Source organism: Vitis riparia, chromosome 17 (genome assembly GCF_004353265.1).
Source record: "Vitis riparia cultivar Riparia Gloire de Montpellier isolate 1030 chromosome 17, EGFV_Vit.rip_1.0, whole genome shotgun sequence".
NCBI lineage: Eukaryota > Viridiplantae > Streptophyta > Magnoliopsida > Vitales > Vitaceae > Vitis > Vitis riparia.
Window position 1 is genome coordinate 12,679,551 of NC_048447.1, and position 21,603 is coordinate 12,701,153.

Genomic DNA, 21,603 nt, shown 5'->3' on the forward strand with positions numbered 1-21,603 from the left:
ACATGGGTAGATCGGTACAAAAAAGCAGCAAGGGAGGTGCACAGGTACCAGTGAAAAGAGCTAAGGTTAGTCCAATCATGTGGTAAATTAATGGGGTCAAGCATTTATAGCCCAGTCATCGTCCTTTCAGAGATGCCCCCACCACCCCAACACACAGGCCCTCGGCCCATCCAAGCCTCCCACTTTACTTTACCCTTAAATGCTACTTAGCTGGCTGCACGTCACCTTGCATCTCCACCACATCTACATTTTCTTTTCGGTTTTCACCATTCAATATCATATTTACTACAGTACAAGTGTACAACTGCAGATTCTATTTTCTTTTAATTTTTGGTTTAATTGCTCTGAAAAATATAGATGAACATTAAACCCAGAAAATGAAATGGCTTTAGGGATAGTTATTCATATTTCAAGAGTCTCCAAATGTTCCACCAGAGTCAGGACTACAATGAAAGCTCTGGTCCAGGGTCCAGACAAACTGGTCCATATACGCCCTATTTCCACGCTTCATACGCTCAACAAGAATACAAAAATTGTATTCACTTAACGCAGATTTGGGGATTCGGTGTTTTAACCAGAGGAGATTTTACAGGAGGATTTACGAGACTCTTAAAGTTGTGATGATGGAGACGAAGGGGGCTGCTATGTCGGTAATAAATTGAAGGCCATGATGGTGGGAATGGGGGGACTGAATTTCGTTATTTCGACTGTAAATGGAGGTGGGAAGAGCGCATACAGATTCACAGCCGAAAATTTATCCACTGAGTCACATCTTCATAGCAATAGCTACTCTCTCCTGTTGCTGAATGCCACTCGACATGCAATTGAAGCAGTGTCTTTGGGCTTGCCGGGGCCTGGCGGCTCTCAACTCTTTCTTTTGGGATTGATAAATGGGAGAATTATCGATAAGGGTGTGCTGGGAAAAAAAATTATCGGGAAGGGTAAGTAGATTTGATAATTCTTCTGAAGGCCTAATAATTTACCCTAAATTTCCGAAGTCCATTTACCAATTGAGAAGTACGTCTTCTTTCTTCGACAATCAAATCAATCTATTTCACAATATTACAACCAATTTTTTTTTTTACAACAAATACAAAATAAACAAATAAAAATTATAATCAATTGAGACATATTTTATATAATAAAGAACAATATTTATTGTATATTAATCATGCTAAGGATGTGCCAAAAACCCACAACTACCCAATTTTATAAGAAATTTGAAATTTTCAAAATTTTACCTTATCTTAAAATATTGTAATGTTATTATATTTGTATTGTAATTATAATATATTTTTATTGTACCTCTATATTTTTATAAAAAAAAATTAATTTTATAAAAAAAAAAATTATATATCATTGAATTATCATCAACAACTTCATGTATTAAAATTACAATAGCCTAAAAATGCTAGTTGAGTAAAAAATGAATTCAATATTTTGTCATTTTGATATATTGTAATGTATCGTAATGTTAATGTTTTTTCATTATAACTATATTACATTTGTATCGTTATTTACACAAAGGGCACAAGATACACATTAGAGACTTTGTCTTGAAAATGATATGCATATATACATTTTTTAAATATTAAACCGGGTAAATATTAGGCAAATTCTTCAAACAATCAAAAACCTTTCAAAGGATACGTCTAAATGCCCTGAAAATCAAAGAAAATCAAAGAAGGGTGAAGCATAGGCTATCCATGGGCTTATTAAACTGAAAACTGGGTCAACAATTATGTTTTGAACACAGTTGGGCAAAAAAATTAACATTTAGTCCATATAACTTACATAATTAATAAAATAATATAAGATATTAGAAGACCAATATACCTTTCAAATTTTCATATAGTACCTTTTAAGAATATAAAATAGTGATGGACTAAAATACCCAATGACCTTTCACATAAGCTTTTTTAAAATTTGGATTTTAATAATTTTCATACCACTATTCACGCAATCATAATAATTCTATTTTAACAATTTTGATTTTTCATTGTTTTTAAAAATTTTTATTTATAAATAATTAAAAATCAACATTATTTTCTATTTTAAATTATAAATAAAGAAAAATTATATTCAAAAACTATTTTAAAAATACTTTCTAAAAAAATGGTAATATGATTTATATTTTTTTATATTTTATTTTTGAAAAAACATTTAATTAAAAAATGAAAACTATTTTTAAAAATAAAAATTGAAAACCTTGTTTAGTACTATTTTTTATATGAAAATAATAAAAAGAATTAAATTTTATTCATTGATTACCCATTTTTATTTTTTTCTATTAGTTATTTTAATAATAAAATATAAAAAAATATAGTATGTTTACAATTAAACAAAGGAATTGGTCAATTATGTGTTTTTTGTGTGACTATCTTTTACATGAAAAATAATTAAATAACTAAATTATATATATTTATTACTCTTTTTAATTTTATTTTCTTTATTTATTTTTTGTCTAATAGAAAATTTTAATATATCTATAATTAACAAAGTAATAGATTAATTGTGCACATTTTGATCTATTAAATAAATTACTTTCTAATTTAAATAAATAAAATGAAATAAGTAAATAAATTTGGGGTTATTTCTATTTTTAACATATCTTATATTAATATTTTTTATGGTTAAATAAATTTTTTATTATTTTTTCTTTAATTCCAAAAATAAAATGAAATAAATAAATAAATTTAGTATTTTCTAATTCATCTTATATTCATATTTCTTATGGTTAAATAAATTTTTTATTCTTTTTTCTTTATTTCTAAAAATAAAAGGAAATAAATAAATAAATTTGGCTTAAATAATAGTTTTTAAGTAATTTATTTGTCTTATTTTTAATTACATTTTGCATTGAAAATAAAATAAAATAACGTTTTATTTGTTTTAATTATTTTAAATGTCAAACTATTGAGAACATAATTTACACACTCATGTGGATATAATTTATGCATATATATGAAATTTATACCATTATACAAGGTTATTACACTAATTGTACAAGGGGTGCACAATATTGTATATTTTGAACAATTTTTTTTTTTCTTGTCATCTAAGGATTATACGCTCTCCTACCACAAATTCTTTTATTTCATGTACTTTATTTAACTCGCATATAACAATTCAAATACTTACCTTAATAATTATGTTTAGGGAAAAATTTTGTTTTTACGTTTTATATCATTTTTTAAATCAAACCATTTGAAACATGGTTCACACATCATATGTGGCACATAATGTATGCATATGAATGAAATTTGCACCATTGTACAAGGGTGTTACACTAACTGTACAAGGCAAATGTTCAATTGGACAAAGCAAATGTTCTAACTATACAAGACAAATGTTCTAACTATACAAGGGGTATACAAGACTATCCTTTGTGAAAGATTTCAATCAATTTTAGACAACTTTTTTTTTTTTTGTCTTGTCATTCAAGGATTGCACACTCTCAAGGTACACTTTCCTCTATCACACACTCATCTTATACACTTTATTTAACTCGCATATGACAATCCGAATACTTATCTCACTGATGATGTTTGAAAGAAAATTTTGTTTTTCCATATTCTACTATTTTTTGAACCAAACCAATGTTTTCCATCTTCCACTATTTTTTGAACCAAATGAAAACATGGTTAATCTACCTATGGTTACACATTGAGTGGGGGTATATGGAATTTGAGTCACTGTACAAGGTATTTACACTAATGGGGTGTTTGGTACACGAGAATAGGGAGTGAGAATAGACATTTCATTCATTTTCTCCTTTATTCCTATGTTTGGATAAATGTTAAGAAGGTAGAAATGGAATAAAAAATTATTTAGGCATAAATCAAATCCAACTTATAAGTCGGATTTGAATTCATCAAAAGTAGGTGGTATTCTGATCCATTAAACTCATTTGATAATATAAAATAACATAAATTTACTATTTTACCCTATTATCTCATTATTCAAGCTCGATGCTTATCTTCTTTGCAAAACTAGAGACCCCATTCATCATCCACTTCTATGCAACAAGTGATTCTCAATCAATCAAACCTTCCATGACATTTAGAAAAAAAATTTCAATTTCTAATTTCTAGGGTTTTGAATGAAATTTGAATTCTTTTATTTCCTTTTTTGGAAATAGAAAAAACATTTGTTAGCTTTGAGAATTTAAATATTATAATATATATATATATATATTGGTAAAATATAATTTTATAACTACTTAAGCATGACAAATTATTCAAATTTTTAATAAAAATGATAATTGAATATTTGTACATTAAGGTTATATGATTTTTTATGGTTAATTTTTTATTTATTGAGTATATATATTTTTTTAGTCTTATTATTTAATAACAAAAAAAACTCTCAAATTTTATTTTTAAAAATAAAAAAAATTATTTTAAATTATATAGAAGGATATTATTGTAAATTTATTTCTTTTTCATTTCCATTCATGTTATTATCAAACATTGGAATGGAAACAAATAATCATTCTAATATTGCATTTCTATGTTCATCCAAATGTTTGAAATTGAATCATCAAATTCATTTCTATCCACTAAGAAATAGGAATGGAAACAAAATAGTCATTTTCATTCCCTATTCCAACATACCAAACACCTTCTAAGTATACATGATAAATATACAAACTGTACAAGGGTGTACAAGACTATTATTTGTGAAATATTTTAAGTGATTGTGAAAAATTTGTTTATTTATTTCCCCTAACCGAGAATAGATGACATTCCTTACACACATTGGTTAAACATACATTCATCTCATGCACTTTATCTAACTTGTATATGCTCATTTGAATAAGTACCTCACTTATGATGATTGTAAAACAAAATTATACAACAATTTCTCTTCTTTTTTAAAACAAAACCAATGCAAACATGGTTAATCGACTTATTGTCGAATATTCATGAGATGACGTATGAAATTTGAGTTATTGTACAAGAGTATTAGACTAATTGTACAAGACAAATTTACTAATTGTACAAGGGTGTATAAGACTACGTTTTGTTAAGGATTTCAAGTGATTTTGAAATACTTTCCCATTTTTTTCCACTCAAGGATTTTTCCAAACTCAAATTCTCTCACTCAAGAATTGTTTCGATTTTTATTTTTAAATTTCATTATCAAAATTTTGTAATTGCATATTTTGTTTTTGTAGTTTTAGCAATATTCTTTTTTTTTTTTTTGTGAAATTTTATCCAAATGAATCTATATTTAAAATTATAATCATATTTATCAATTTTTTTTACTAAAATTATCTTTAATTCTTTTAATATATTTATACCCATTTATTTAAACAATGAAAAACTAATTTTTGTTTTTTTGTAAACATGTTCTATTACCTTTCAAGTAAAAAATTAGATAAGTTTGAAAGTCAATAAAAAAAATTAAATACCACTTTCAATAATTTTTAGATAAAATTTTATATAATATATTTTATTTGAAATTTAATTTCTAAAGTTTCATTAAAAAATTGTATTGACAATTTTCTTGTTATGAGTCAAAATACTTTGCATTAGTCTATCTAGATAAGAAAAATTATTAATATAATATTAGAACTTCATATCTTAATTATTTTTTTCAATAAATTTATCTTTTAAAAAATTTTAAAATAAAAACATTAAAAATTAAAAAGCTAAAAGGATATATTTATATAATAAGAGTGAAGTGATAGTCAATTTTTAAAAATTTTAAAATATGGTTAATGTAGAAAATATAAAAAATAATTAAAAATAAGAGAAAAGTATAAATGAAAGGGTAATATACATTTAAAATAAAAGATGAAAATTAAACCAAAAGATAAATACAAAAAGATTAAAAATATTTGGATGAAAAATCCCAAAATTTTTATCCTTACTTATAATAAGAGTAAAAAGATTCAATATCTTTAAAAATGAAAAAAAGAAAAAGAAAAACATTATTACTTTTTATTTGACATGAAATAGAAATACAGATTGGAAGAAAAAGAAAAAAAAAAAGTTAGAAATGAGTAATACTTAATAAGGAATAAAAAAGGGGAAAAAAACACGAAAAAATTGAAATTCATACTCACTATATGCTTATGTAAGGGTTAAGCGTATTTTAGGGATTAATGAAGGATAACATCCTTCTTTAGACTTTCTTTGGGTGTTGGGCTTAATTATGTAAGATACATGGACCAGATCTTAATTTTTGGGCCCGGCCCAAAACACAATTCTCCCAATGCCCTAAGAATCAAAGAAGGGTGAAGCATGGGCTATCCACGGGCCTATTAAACTGAAAACTGGGCCGAGCTTTTGAAAATTTGAACAAATTTAAAGACACGGCCCAACCCATGAACGACCATTTCCCAAAGACCACAAACGATGTGAAAAAGTGAAGGAGGTTTGAAATTTTGGGAAGGCGCAGCAGACGTGGTAAGGCTTCCAAATGAAAATGGAGTGACCAGATGAAGTGATTTTACAGTTACACGTGTCCCATGCCTCCAGATTCCCTTTGAGTAATGTGCCAATCTGCCTCTGACTGAATGCGACTCTTCATCTTGGAAAAGCGAACCAAGGAACAGAAAGTGGGAAAATAACACCCCCCCTCCTCCCCCCTCCTGTTCTTATTCCAAGGGTGCCCATTGAATTTGAAAGTCTCAGATTTTTTAACAATGACATAAAACAAAAATCATTGCGGAATGACTTACATGCACTTTGATAATAAGCATGTGATGGTGATTCACATAAAAATCAAAAGGCTATAATTGACCTTTAAGGCCGTGTTTGGTATGCCAGAGTGAAATATGAGAATAGATATTTTATTTTTATTCTGTCTTGAATAGGAATTAATTTAGTAATTTTAATTATTGTATTTGGATGTGTATAGTAACGTAATGTTGGAATTATAATTTGTTTTTATCTCAATAATGTTTATACATATGGTTTAAAATATATATATTTTTTATTTTGATTTTAAAAAATCTCACATTGTGCATAATTTGAAACAGTATTTATTTTCATTAAAAAAAATCCTTAAGGTTTTTTTTTGTTAAATAATAAAAATTTATACCACTAATTGATTATTATCTTCTAGAAACATTTAACTAAATAATAAAAATAAGAAAAATAATATTTATTCAATAAATAAAAAATTAACAAGTGATCTAAATCTAAAAAATGTTAATGAGTGGGAATGGAATTGATTTCCGATAGGCTTTGTACTTGAGTGTTAGAAACACGAGGGGATAGGCTAAAGATGAGAGGGAGAAGGAATAAAATAATAAAATGCATGAGATGAAGTTGGTTTGACTTTCAGGTCCAGGAATGTTCCTCACCATACAATGTGGTTTTCAAATCGAACTCAACTTTTTGTTGAATGAAATTGCCCAAAAATCAAAGGCCCATAATGCTGTTTTAGGGCATTTCAAAATTTCTTCTTTTGTGACCCATCACACTCCACACTATGCTCTACCCTGCCAACTCACGACCCACCATGGTAAGAACAATCTGCAAGCAATGAGTGCGCCTCCTCATGTTTTACTTCTAATTTCTAAATCATCCCTCCAAATTCTTTCTTCTTTTAGGATATGGTAAACCCATTTTCCAAGTGTCCAACCTCCCCCTCTCTTCTCCATTTTGGTGGCTTTGGATCAAAGCTATGGACTTTATATAAGTAGCTAATGAGGATATCCTTCCACTCACCATGCCTTATCCCCATCTCTCTCCATATCTAGAAAAGTTATGTTGTTAGAGGTTTTTACTGCTTTAAGGTTGTGATATAATGCCATTTTCTTATCATACACCACATTCTTTTTTTTCTTCCTAATTTTATTTTAACATAATAATATTGACGTCACCCTTGCCTCATCATTGCTTGAAATATGGAAGATTAAGGGGATTTATTTCATTTTAGGACAATGCTTTTAATAATATATATTTTTCCTTTTTCTTTTTACAGGTATAGTATAGGTCGGAAAGATTCAAGGAACCCGCTGAGCGCGTTTCTGGCCTTTCCACGTAAGCAGTTTGATCCAGCTGGAAATGGGGGCCACACGAAATCTAATCACGTGGCATGCCAAGGTCAGTTGAAAATGGCCACCTGGTGACGTCAGCGCCAAACCTGTACTGCGTGTCTCATTTTCGCGCGGGAATCGGCGTGGGCCCGGCCTTCCTACGTGTCGACCGTTAAGAAGGCCTAACTCTGACCTCACAACACCCAACGGAAACCGGTTAAGGTTGGACTGTACCGTTAGTAGAATGACGTAGTTGCCCTCCATACATATCCGTAACTGCCCATGCGCTATTTTGAATTTTTGAGAGAAGTGAGCCCAAGTCTGCCAACCCAGGGAGGTGGTGGATCCGGGCCGTCGATCCGGGGGCCACGTCGGAGATCTGATGAAGAAGTCGAAGTGAGAGAGGAGAGTTGAAAAGACAAAAATGCCCATTTTGATAGCGTTGAGGATCGTTTCGTGCAGGGCTGAAATTCGTGGACTGGAAGATTCAGTCAAGTGTCAAAAATCGGAGCACCACATGGAAGTTGGAACATGCCATAAAGACAAAATAGAATATTCCCTTGTATCATGCACTACAGCTTGAATTAGATTAAAAGAAAGAGGAGATAATGAAAGCAAATAAATGTACTTTTTTTATTCATAAGAGAATGAATGGAATTCTTCCTATCCTTCCTTTCCTTTTTTTTCTTTTTTTTTTCTATTAAAAAAAAATAATAATAAATTATTTTGTTTACCTAATTCTCATGACTTTTACATCCTAGAATTTGAATTTCATCGAGTCAAAAGTTGTCCCTTCCTACATCATAATCATAACAAATATGAAAGTAACACCTATCAAAATTGATCGTACAAATAATGGGCTCGTGCGCATCACTGCTCCACTTTATTCTAAATAAATGTTTGGTATACAATTACATCCATGAGAATATCAACGACTTTAATGTTTTGAACATCATATTAAAATTATGATTAAATGAGGATACAAGAAGCCCACGAGACTGGGTGTTAGCGCAATATGCATTACAATGAGATGACACGTAATTTTTTATTTGATTTGAAAACACATTAAAAGTACGTTTGATAATACTTAAATAGGTGTCAAAAATATTAAAAGCATTTTTTAAAATAATTATCAAAACACATTCTAACATTATTGTGATATAAAGACAAATAAGGATATTTTATATGGAAAACAACGAGAGAGGTAGCCACCAACTAATCTTATATTTCATTAATATTAAGGTGTAGCAAGCGGACAATCTTTAAGATTATATGACAAATTAAGAGTAAAAGATATAATGTAATATCTTACAATACGGATAATATGTATTATCACTCTTTTCTTTCATCTCTCTTACTTGGATCGAGGAAATCTATACACTGGCTCACACCTTCATTTTCAGACTATAGTGGTAAACTAGTAGTAATTCGAGAGGAGTTGCTCTGTTTCTGCTTGCTTTGAGTCTCAGTAGTTCCAAAGGGGATCAAGGTCAACAGGTCCGACTGAAGTAGATGGGACGTGTTGATCTTCGAATGGTCTCTTCCCCAATTCCAGATTGGACACCACGGAGGAGATCTCAGTGTTGATATCAGTGCTCAAGCCAGTCTCCTGGGAGACGCTGATCATCTCCCTCTCTAGTTTCTGGCTCTGCCTCATGGTTGATCCATGGTTCTCCAGTAAAGCCCTTAGGCTTGGCTGGTCTTGCATTAGGAAGGAAGTGGGGTATTGCAGAGTTCCTGGAATTGTGGCAGCATGAGATGAGTAAAAGGGGTTTGGGAGGTGGAATCTTTGGAAAATGTCAGAAGGATTGGAGGAAATGGCAAGGAGAGGATTGTTGAAGCAGTCGAATATGTCTTCTTGGTTTCTGGGAACATCGATGGGGTTGGAGAAGCAGGGCACGTGAGGTGATTGCGAAGTGGCAGGTCTGGTCCTGGGGTTGTAAGCTGCCGAAGCATCCATTAGCGGTGGCAGAACAGAAGGATTCAATTCATTTCCATAAGAGCTCAATCTCCCTATCCCTGAAATATGGGTTTTCTTCCCACCGGAACTCTTTTGGAATACCCTGCAAATCACCCATTCATTCTGCAATAAAAAAGAAAAAAAGAAAAAAGAAAATCCATTAGACAACAGGCATAGCAAAAAACAGAGAAAAACAGGGGAAATCTGAGTGGAAAAAAGGAATACCTTTGCTGTTTGAGGGAGGTTATGGAGAGAGAATTTACCCTCCAATCTGTATTCGTGCATCACCCAATTGGTTTTCTCTCCCTTTGGAGCCCTCCCCGCGTAGAAGACCAGGGTTTTCTTCATTCCGACCAGAGATTTTCCTCTGAAAATCTCCTTGTCCTTCCCTGTGGCTTTCCAGTAGCCAGCCTCAGTAGCCCTGTTTGTCCTCAGACCAGTAGGGTATTTCCTGTCTCTGACACAGAAAAAGTACCACTCCTTTTCTCCCATTTTCGCTTTCCCTTCATTCATAATAGCACAAGACAAAGGAAACAAAATTAAACAAATTCAATTCAGACTCGTGAATGAACAGAAACAGAGAAGGAAACTAAGAAAGTAAATCTGTTCTGGAAGACTTACCAGGCAACTCCCAAGGCTCGGAGTTGTTCAAATTCACCTGTCCAATAGCTCTAGCACTGAAGTTGGAATCAATAACCTTTTTGGATAAATAGTGAGTGATAAGCTCCTCATCCGTGGGATGAAATCGAAATCCCGGAGGCAAAATCATCTGATCATCTTCCACACTAAGTCCAGCAATGTTTTCCATTCTTTGAAAGTCCCCTAAAATCTCAGTAGGTTCTGATTAAAAAGCTATGAACCTCCACTACTCTACCTCAATTCCTACACCCAGACCCCTAGGACCTCTATATTTCAAATGGGTACCAAACAAACTGTCCAAATTTTCTAAATTCAGGACATCCAACCGAGAAGCCTGGGAAAATTCAAATAGAAAGTAGATTTCTAGGAACTAGAAGGAAAAGCATGAAGAAAAGCCATAAATTTGGCAACAAAAGGCAGAGAGAAAAAGCAGGGAAGCCATGGAACTAAAAGCTGTAAACCCGAAAGATGGAGAGTGTTTAAGAAAAAAGCAATACATGGAACAGAAGCCCCTAAATACTGGTGTTTGGAGAGAGAGAAACGTGGAATGTAAGGCAACTTGGTTGGTTTGTTTCATCTCCCTCCTTTAACTTTTCTGCCATAAATCTATCCTTCAAAAATTTGACCAAAGACAACTCATCTCCAACCCTCTGCTTGTAATTTTGATACTTACCAATTTACTAATTCAAGTATTCCCATTTATTTTTTCACAAAAATCTGAATTAAAAGGAGAATTATCATCTGCAGCAAGAACACCCATGAAGCCTTTGGTGTCAACTTCACAGCTTGTTTCATCAGTATACCACAATTGTCCATCATGCATTGTAATAATAGTTGGCCAAGAAATGGAAATGGGCAATTCCTAAATAAAGCTGGTTTATCTCAGCAGCTGGTAACATCTGTTTGGATGCATAGAGAATTACAGATGCTCCCATCTTAGCTTCTTAAAAAGATTCCATTTATTCGACTCTAAGATATCCAAAAATCACCCTATTGGCCTTCCCTTTCTAAATAAATATCTAAGGCAAGATGCTTTAGGTGTGTTATAAATGAAAGCTGACCATCATTGGTGTCATGGAGTTAGGATAAAGTAGGGGCCTCCCCTGGAGGGCCCCAAAACCTCATAAATCTTGAATAGTATTAATAGGTCAAGACCAATCAAATCATCTCATTTTTTTCACCAAGTTAATCTTTTGGGGTCCTCACAAATTAAATGTGGTTTGACCTTCTTGCAAAGGAGGTGTACATGGAATAAAGTGACTTGTAGTTGAGAGGCATTTATCTCCTTGGGTGTGGAAGGAAGTTGAGCACCTTGCAAACACAAGCTAAACATGCACCTTTGATCTTTCAGCTAATTTCCAGGTAAAAAACAAATCAGAAAAGGTCACTATTCTTTTTCCGATCACTTTAAGCTAAAATACAATATGACTCTCCTTTTTATGAAACTTATCCTAAGTTTTCAGACGACTTTCATGGGACTTAAATAAATAAACCATCCACATACGAAATGTTTGTCACACTTTTGCTTGGGACATCTCTATCCTCCTTCCAAACTATGGGCATCAACCCCAGATGTCACCTTTGGTCACATATTCAGTTATTTAAGCCGCAATTCACAAGTTCAATAAATCTCCCGTTATTTTCTAATTCCCCGACCTAAATCCAACTACCCATGAAAAAAACTCAATTTCCAAACGTTTGGATTTAAGTCAAGTGCCCCTCTGTTGAGGGTAACCAAGTAATTTGACCCAATTGCGTATTTTGCAACTTTACTCCCAAATTTTTCATTGTGATTGACATGCCATTTTTAACTTCACATAATAGTGAGAAAATATGATATAATTACTCGAATCTAATGTGTTTTTTTATCCGTGTTTAGATCAAATTTATGTCAAATTATATAATTGTTTAAGGAATAGATTATTTTTTAATCAACCTATTAATATGACTTTGATTCATATTAATACATTTAATAATTATATTGATTAACTTTATTATAATTATACTAATTTAATCATATTTGACTGTTTAGAACTTAATTTTGAATAAAATAAGTCAAACAAGTTTTTAAAATATGGTGTTGAAAGATTAATCATATTACCATTAATACCATATATATATATATATTTTTTAAATCTTGGTATTCTTTTATTTTATTTTATTTTTTAAAATAATTAGAATGATTGGGTGGAGGTAAATACAACTAAGATGAGGGTAATTGAGTCATTTTGGATATGCATTTAAATTAAAAAAATGAAAAAATAAAATAAAATTGTAGGAATGGATGGCAAAAGCAAGAATAATGGTGGTAAATAATTAAAAAACCAAAAAGGTGAAGTTAACCTTTCCTTCTCAAGAAAAAAAAAATCACATTATCGAAGGGGACGCGTGTCAGCTTTGGCATATTCTGAGGAATTTCAATCGTCTCAGTAACCTCGCCATCCAACGCTCCATATTCGATCTAATGGTCAATGTCCATATCTGCCACGTAAGTCCCTCCGAAAAAGGAATTGACAGTGCCGTCAGAGCCAATGGGAGCCTCAACCGACTTGCCACCTGGCCACCTTCCTTTCAAACTCTAACCAAACCCCCTCCCCCCGCATTAGTTAAAAGTTAACCCAAGGGTTGACCACTAACCACAGGTGAAGGCCGCCGAGCTCGCAAAGGTGGGGCCCTGTTTCTCCTGTTCCGACATGTGGGCGTGCAAGAGACAGATACGCGGCGCCATCCTGTTGGTGAAAACTGAGAAAAATGACTGTAGAGAACATCAGAATTAGGCAGGGGTCAGATGGTTTGAAAATCATGTGAGATTTGGTTTCGAAGACTTGGAAAAACCCTGATTTATAATTTTATACTTTATTTTCCAGCTAATAATTGACTCTTCCTCCATTGCCTAACTTCATTTCCAGCGTGGCTCAAAATTAAATTATTATTTGAATTTTCGATCATATAGTAATACCATACGGCTCTTGTCCAATCACATTAATTTCTTCTCAATTATTCATAATTTTATAATGCGAATATAAATGATAATTTAATGAACACTTTTCTCCTACCAAGGGCTTAATGGGATTTTGAAATTGATGGGATTTGAAGGTGGACAAAAAAATTAGCACGAGTAGATGTGGGATAAGGAATCATATAAGATGTTTGTGGGCAAAAGGTGAAGCAAACGACAAAGCAATCAAACTCATCCATTGTTTTTTCCACCATCATTATAAAATAGATTATGTTGACATTTTCTTAATCAAACCGTAACGAATTTTAATATATTCTAATGATAGGGTCTACATGTAAATAATTTTTAATTGTTTAGTTGATGTAATTTTACACTCATCATGCCATGTCACATCCAAACTTATTCTTTAAAGACTAATATAATGTAATTATAGTTAAAAGGGTTCCAATAAAGTAGTAAATTTTGGTGGCTGTGGTTGGATTTTTATTTGAAGTCTTACCTTATATAGCGTCTTCGTTTTTTTAAGTTCTAATTTTTTATCGTTTGTTCAAATATAAAAATATTTTTAAAGTTTTAATTTTTTGATTCACATTGTCATGTTAGAGGTAGTTTGGTATTAGGGATAACTTGGATGGGTTGACCAGATCCAAACCAACATACCGTTCAAAGTTTATTGAGTTTTGGCAACCATTTTAAATGTTAGGGTTGAGTTCACATTATTATTATTTTTTTTTAAATTTTAAACTCAATTCAAGTTAGACTTAAAATCTTATTTTATTTACAATTTAAATTTTGATATAAACGTATAGAAAAAAAGGTTTTAAAAAATATTATAAATAGATTTAAATCATATAATCCAATGAACTCAAGTTTAAAAAAGTAAGGCTATATTAGACTTGAATTAGGTTAAGCTTAAATCATTATTTTTTAATTCTGATTGGTCTTATTATGCTCAAATTACAAACCTAAAAAATATGAGTCGTGTCAAGGTAAAAAGTATGGCGTAAGATTAAATCATATTAATTATAGTAAAATCTTTATTTTACATATAAAAAAAAATAAAACTTAAAATGTAAAAGAAAATATTAAAAAATAAAATGAGAGTTGACAACACAAGAGCATCTTAAGTCTTAAGTTGATTTAGGACTAGTTTTTCCTTTTTCTGGTTTGACTATGGAAAAGCAAAAATCACAATGATTTTGGTTGTCTTTTTTATATTTTTAATGTATTTATGGAATTCATAGCTAGGTTAGGTATGCAGACTAGAAAGAAGAAAAAGTGGTTAGGGTTGAAATTAATCTCACCCCAAATTATAATAATCATTATTAGTATAATTCCTATTAAATAGTGGCAAATAATTTCAAACCCTGATTAATTCAGCATTAAATTTCAAAGAAAAGTTATGTTTCTAATTCGAAAGGAATCAAGATTTTGATAGCAAACCCTAAAATATATTTTTGAATCACATTTTTTGTCAGCATGTGGAGAGCACATGGAGATTTCATTATTTTAATAATTAAACGATCCATTTTCAAATCTAGACTGTTAATGGTCCCGCCAAAAGGATGAGTCATGATCGACCATTCGGTTCAAGCCTGTAAGAAAACAAAACAGCCCTAGCCTCTAATTAATGGAATGTGGTTAGAAGATTGGTAAAATTTCAAATCACATCCTCAAATTAGATTTTTAAGCATATTATAATCTCAAATTTCAACGGCGTGACACAACATTTCTTGAATAATTGCTAGAGACTAGAGAGCCCGGACAGGATATGTGGGGCACAGAATGTGATACATTGAAAGAGATAGTGAACATTTTCTAATTCTCAGATATTTTATATTTTTGGGGAAATTATTTGACTTGGGGTTAGTCATGGTGTGGTGGTTGGATATGGAATAATTTTGTAACCCAATTTGATTCATTGTTTGTTTGGTAACAAGCATATCTGGACTCTGATTTCACTTGAAGCTTAAAATATAAGAGCCAGCTCAAATCAACCACCCTGTGGAGACAAATTAAATAACTTTAAAAGACTTGGATAGGCCAAGGTATTGTTTTGACTTGAGCCCATGAATCGCATGATGTCTCTGGATTGGTTCTGGGTTTACTTTGGGCCGCCCAAAAAGGCCCAAGTATGAAAGAGTCCAGTATGTCAAACACCATGTATGGAGAAGAACATGTTGGCAGTTGAGTTAGTTTACTATGACGGTTAACTACCTTAACTCTCTAAAATCATTGGTGACTGCAGCTCCTTGTTGCTACCAATGTATTGCAAAATTTTCACTTGTTTCATTGCCTTTCTCAAAGCTTTATCCCACAACTTTAAGCGAAAATGAGGGTTTTGATTCGAGGGAGGAGAGGGTTATGTCTGTTTTCAAGCAGTGTGAAAGCATGAAACATTTGGAACAGCTTCATGCCCATGTCATCCAAACTGGGTTAGAGCAGAACTTGTTTGTAATGGGAAAAATTATTGTCTTTTGCGCTGTTTCTGAGTGTGGAAGCATGGATTATGCCTTGAGGGTTTTTGGAAAAATTGAAAACCCAGATGGGTTTCTTTGGAACACCATGATTAGGGGGTTAGGGAGGACAAGGCAACCGGAAAAGGCTTTTGAATTCTACAAGAGAATGCAGGTGAAAGGAGAGGTGTTGGACAATTTCACATACTCTTTCTTGGTGAAGGTTTGTGGGCAGTTGGGATCAGATCTGTTGGGGAAGCAGATCCACTGTAATGTACTGAAGCATGGACTTGAAGAACATGTCTTTGTGAGGAACACTCTCGTTCACATGTACGGCATGTTTAAAGACATCGAAGCTGCAACCCACTTGTTTGAAGAAATGCCCAAATCATACTTGGTAGCTTGGAACACTATCATTGACTGCAATGTCTATTGTGGACGCTACAAAGAAGCTATTGAGCTGTTCTTTCGAATGCTGCAAAGTGGCCTCAAACCTGATGACGCCACGTTTGTTGTGACCCTTTCAGCCTGTGCTGCGTTGGGTGAACTGGATATTGGGAGGCGGGTCCATTCTTGTATTGATCACACTGGCCTTGGCAATGTTGTTTCTGTCTCTAATTCACTGATTGACATGTATGCAAAGTGTGGAGTAGTTGAAGCAGCATACGAGATATTTAATAAGATGAAGGGGAGGAACATAGTGTCATGGAATACGATGATTCTTGGGCTGGCAATGCATGGACATGGGGATGAGGCGTTGGAACTCTTCTCAAAAATGTTGGAAGAAAAGCTTGCAACACCTAATGAAGTTACTTTCTTGGGAGTTCTATGCGCCTGTAGCCACGGAGGAATGGTTGAAGAAGGAAGAAGATATTTTGATATTATGAGGAGAGATTACAACATCCAACCCACAATAAAGCACTATGGAAGCATGGTGGATATTCTGGGCCGAGCTGGGCTTGTGGAGGAGGCTTACCGATTGATAAAGAGCATGCCCATAGAGAGCAATTCCATTGTATGGAGGACATTGTTGGCTGCGTGTCGGGTGCATGGAAATCTTGAACTTGCAGAGCAAGTGAGACAGCATCTTTTGGAGTTAGAACCAGATCACAGCAGTGATTACGTCCTTCTCGCAAACATGTATGCAAGCGCAGGGCAATGGAACAAAGTGGTGAGAGTGAGAAAATCAATGCATATCAGGGGAGTTCAGAAACCAAAGCCTGGTAATAGCTACATTGGCTTTCAACCTAGTATGAGGTTAGAGATGGAGTCAACTGAAGCTTCCTGTGTCCATTGATTTTATTGCAAGTTCCTGTTGGTATTTTATCCAAAGCATATGGTTTTTATTTGTTGCTTACATATGTTCCAAAAGAGAGGATGGGTTCAGAAGCTCTTAACGAGTTGTCCAGCAAACTTTTATTTATAAATACATCAGTTTGACAACATGTGCACAAACCAATTCTTAATATCTGCCCATAGAATTGTACTTGAAACTAAAGTATCAGATCAGACCCAACTGATTGAAGCTAAGAAATTTTCTTTTGTTTCTTGTCGTGCCATTCCTTGATATCAGCTCCAATCTTTTCTTTCACATTTTTAGAGAATCCGGGATATGGTTCGTATCCAATGGTGGTTTGAAGAGCCTACAATGAACCAATGATATAAGAACCAGCTCATTCTTCCAATCAGCGAAATCACTCTTGAATTTTTGGAAAGATGAGAGCTCTTACCTCAAGTAATACAAAGAAAGGAGCCATTATAAAGGCTTGAGCAAGGTTGTCCAAAAGAGCTGGTGCTCGTTTCTACCCTCCAAAATAATAATAAATAAATAAAAGAAAAGAAAAGAAACTTCTGCAAGATGATAGAATCATAGGAAATGGAAGCAATAAATCATGTTCATGGGTACACAAGTGTTCACCTCAAACACACCATGGCCTATGAACTGTCCTGTCCAACAGAACAACTGAGACGCCAGAACAACCTGAATTTATATTTGACATAACATCAAAGTTAGTAATATTTCTCCATCATATAATAAGGGAGAAGGATGCAACAAATAAGATGAAATTTAGTATACTCAAATCAGAGAAGAACTGTACTATGTTAAGTTCATCATGTTTCTTACAAAGCTTTTTCCTTATTCTTCTCATAACCAATCAGTGAATACTAGATTACTAGACTAGGATAATCTCCAGGACATTACCTGAACAGTTTCAAGCTAGAATATGGCACATTAATGTCATGTTATAATGTTCCTCATCCATGTGGGGTAGGCATAACAAGCATTAAAGCTTCTTTTGGATCGCAGAAAGTAGTAGGGAAAGGAAAAGAAAGAGCAAGAAATCTGAAATTCTCTTTTTTGGTTTGCCATGGAATAAGAAGGCAAAGAACTTGGTATTGAGTCAATTGTTTAATGACATAGACATTTTTAAGTTCTTCATTTCCTTAAACAAAAGAGGAATAAAACTAGAGAAAAGAGAGAAAAGGTGATATTTAGCTTAAAACTCATTTTTATTTTTCCTTGCTTTTTTCTTTCGTTCTTTTCCTTATTTTCTTGCTCTCACTTTTCCAAATTTTCCATGATCCAAACATAACTTGAAGGTGTAGGCCTTGGCCTTGGCCCTTTAGGGTTATGAGATAAATGAACGCATGGGCTTTAAGAATATTAAAAAGAGGGATTTACAGTGGGTTTTATTGTTCTTCTCCATAGACATAAGAACAAAAAGGTCTTAATCAACCTAATGTTGGGTTGTGGAATAAGACATAAGCTGCTCAGATTTTTCCATATCTCAATATATTCTATTTTCTGAAAGGTATTTGACACTATCTTATTGCATTTTAAGCATGGTTATCTACAATATTGGATTAAATGGCATTGCATCACTTTTAAAGAATTGGAGGGAAGTGAAGAAGTGCATATCAACCAAAAGAAGAAAGTGGTGAGTGAACGGCTTCTGTTGGTTTTCAAAGTTGTTCTCATTTGTTTTAATAACATATCTAGGGGAAAATATTTGGTTTTATGTACTTTTGAAGCAAACAGTTGGCAAAGAAAATGGCTAATGTTGGGTTTCAAGGTCGGTCACATTTGTGTTAATGTCATACTAGTGGACAATATGGTTTTATTTAGTTTCCTAGTAAAAAGACACCACAATTCAGACAGAAAGCTAAAATCACTTTCCAAACATTTCTATAAGAAGACTTCTTTTCAACACTTAGCAATCAATCTGAACCCAAGCTTCTCAACAAACAGAAAATGGCAGCATTCAGGAAGACTAAAGCAAGAATTAATGTTTATGGTTGATATAATAACATCTTCCTCGAGTAAAAGAGAAGGTGTCAATGTTTCATATATAACATAACACCTGAACAGTACACAATGAACCAAGTCAACCAATTTAATTTTACACAATATACATAATCACAGATAAGTTTACCTTAATAACAAATGATGCCAACAATATAACTACTGAAAACAAGAACTAAGCAATCCGTGTCTCCACACACAAACACAACAGATATATAGGCCTCACCAGCATGAAGAAAACAAGATCAAGGTTAACAAATATAGAGGTGTCTGTCATAGTGAGATTAATTAAGATTTACAATGTTCCAAGGACATCAAAGAAAGCCTAAATAAAGGGAGGAAGGGACCCCATGGCCAAATCTGTTATAAATAATAACAAAGAAAAAAGAACATTTTTGGTTGTGATATTCCAGAGATGGCACATATGACATCCCCATGGAACTGCTCTGCCCAATTAAGAGATGAGTACATATCCATCAAGCAGAGCACAGACATTACAACAAGAACAGGAGCCATAACACAACCAAGGGCATGGGAATAGTTTTAGGCTTCTGTGACACATGGTTCCATTTTTTTCTTATTGCTTGCAATGATCGATCCCAATCTTATGATGGCCCTATTCTAATGTATTCATCCCTTTAAATGATATCAAACACAAAATAAACCACTATTTCAATTTCCATTGGAAGTCCAAACATGATCTAAATTTATATTGTGTAGAGGCAAAAATCTAATCAAGTGAAGATTTGAGTTACTCAATTAAGCCATATACAAACCAGAAAAACCAATAATTTCTATCATCGATAATACAGCTTGATAATGGTGGAAAGAACTAGATGACGGTTTATTTCAAGCTAAAGAATTGATCATTTCAAAGCAAAGCGTGCATCAACTGATGGTGAGCTAAATGTCTTGTTCACCAAGATGCCAACCACCTACATTGTTTCCTAAATCACTCATTAACAGGCTAATCCAACTTATTCTACAAGAGCACGAAAACTACACACATCAAAACAAGTCTTTGATCATATGTTTGAAAACAGGTGGTCCCATAATATAAATAAATGGAAAATGCCAAAGAAATGGAGAACCACATATGCGACCAAATCAAACAAAATCCAAGTGAAAACCATTTCGGCCTGTTTGGTTGATGAGAGAATTTGGGGGAAAACAGCAAATTAGAATTTTGGGACGACATGCCTAAATAGTTTCACTGTCACCGATGAAATAAATTCACTTTCTTCCCCTCTGGGACCACAAATAATGAATAATCCAACATCGGAGATTTTAAAATTTCATCTTGCCATTATTTTCTAGGCAGCCAACCGGAGCATTTAATGAGAAAGAAAATCATACCTTCCAGGCCAGAGAAAACCCAAGATAACTAGCAAGAAAACTACTTCCAACCCAACAACTGAAGCAGAGTAAAGCAGCTAAACACCCAGCTTTCTTATCCAACAACACATAAAACAAAGAATAAATCAAAGTAAATAGGAACCCAAAATTCAAAAGAAAGGTATGATTGAACCCAGATGGGAGCAACCCGATTTGGGGCAGAATCAAGAAAGAAGGCGTGAAGTAGAAAAGAACAAGAGCCGTGAAGAAGAGAGGCCACACAAACAACATATGTAGAAAGACGTTAACTGGGTTGCTGTGATAGGCACCATAGAAGGCGAAGTGCCTCTCAAGATCAAACAATCCCATCTTCCCCATTGGATTTTGGGCAAGCAAATTGACGAATTTCCAAGGTAACAAGCGAGAAGAGGGGAAGAATCCGAGGACAGGGAGATAAGGAAAATGGGGGTATTCGAAGGAGAAAACTTCAATGCAGATAATGAAAACCAGAGGCTTCTAAAACCATCGGATGTGTCTTTTCACGCTTCTTCCCATTCTTTGACGCTATCATCTTTCTATTCTATATTTCTATATGCGTCGGCGTGCTCTGTCGCTATTCGCGTAGCGTTATTATTATTATTTATTATTATTTTTGAGCCCTTTTTTGTGAATTCAAATTAATAGATGGAGTAGAGTTGTGGGTAGTACTTGATGGCACCTCGGCCACAGCTCAAGTACACAGCAGCTGTACTAATTTTCCTGTACCCTCTAACCGTTGCTTCATGGCTCAGTCTGACTCTCGTTTAAAATCTTGTACAAAGCCATTATGATACAATGGTCCCTGTTACCTTCACCTCCCAACTTTCATTCCCATTCCCATTCCCATTACTTTGTATCTTTATATAATTTTTTTATATTCATGGCCGAGTCTGTAAGAAATTATTGGGAGGTCCC

At 33.2% G+C, this 21,603-nt stretch overlaps 3 protein-coding genes across 3 annotated transcripts; 1 reads left to right on the top strand and 2 right to left on the bottom strand.

Moving 5' to 3' along the window:
• Nucleotides 1-9,199: 9,199 nt before the first annotated feature.
• Nucleotides 9,200-11,259, bottom strand: LOC117934515 (NAC domain-containing protein 100). Its single transcript, XM_034856232.1, has 3 exons — nt 10,578-11,259; nt 10,182-10,459; nt 9,200-10,079 (listed from the first exon to the last, which is right to left on the bottom strand). The coding sequence occupies exons 1-3, from the start codon at nt 10,762-10,764 to the stop codon at nt 9,462-9,464; spliced, it is 1,083 nt and encodes a 360-aa protein (XP_034712123.1). The 5' UTR covers nt 10,765-11,259; the 3' UTR covers nt 9,200-9,461.
• Nucleotides 11,260-15,756: 4,497 nt separating this feature from the next.
• LOC117904104 (pentatricopeptide repeat-containing protein At4g21065-like) lies at nt 15,757-17,453 on the top strand. The gene has a single exon (XM_034816624.1). It carries the CDS (start codon nt 15,757-15,759, stop codon nt 17,305-17,307), a length of 1,551 nt encoding a protein of 516 aa, XP_034672515.1. The 3' UTR covers nt 17,308-17,453.
• Nucleotides 17,393-21,208, bottom strand: LOC117904895 (2-hydroxy-palmitic acid dioxygenase mpo1). Its single transcript, XM_034817704.1, has 4 exons — nt 20,671-21,208; nt 17,929-17,991; nt 17,741-17,812; nt 17,393-17,653 (listed from the first exon to the last, which is right to left on the bottom strand). The coding sequence occupies exons 1-4, from the start codon at nt 21,025-21,027 to the stop codon at nt 17,537-17,539; spliced, it is 609 nt and encodes a 202-aa protein (XP_034673595.1). The 5' UTR covers nt 21,028-21,208; the 3' UTR covers nt 17,393-17,536.
• Nucleotides 21,209-21,603: the final 395 nt, after the last annotated feature.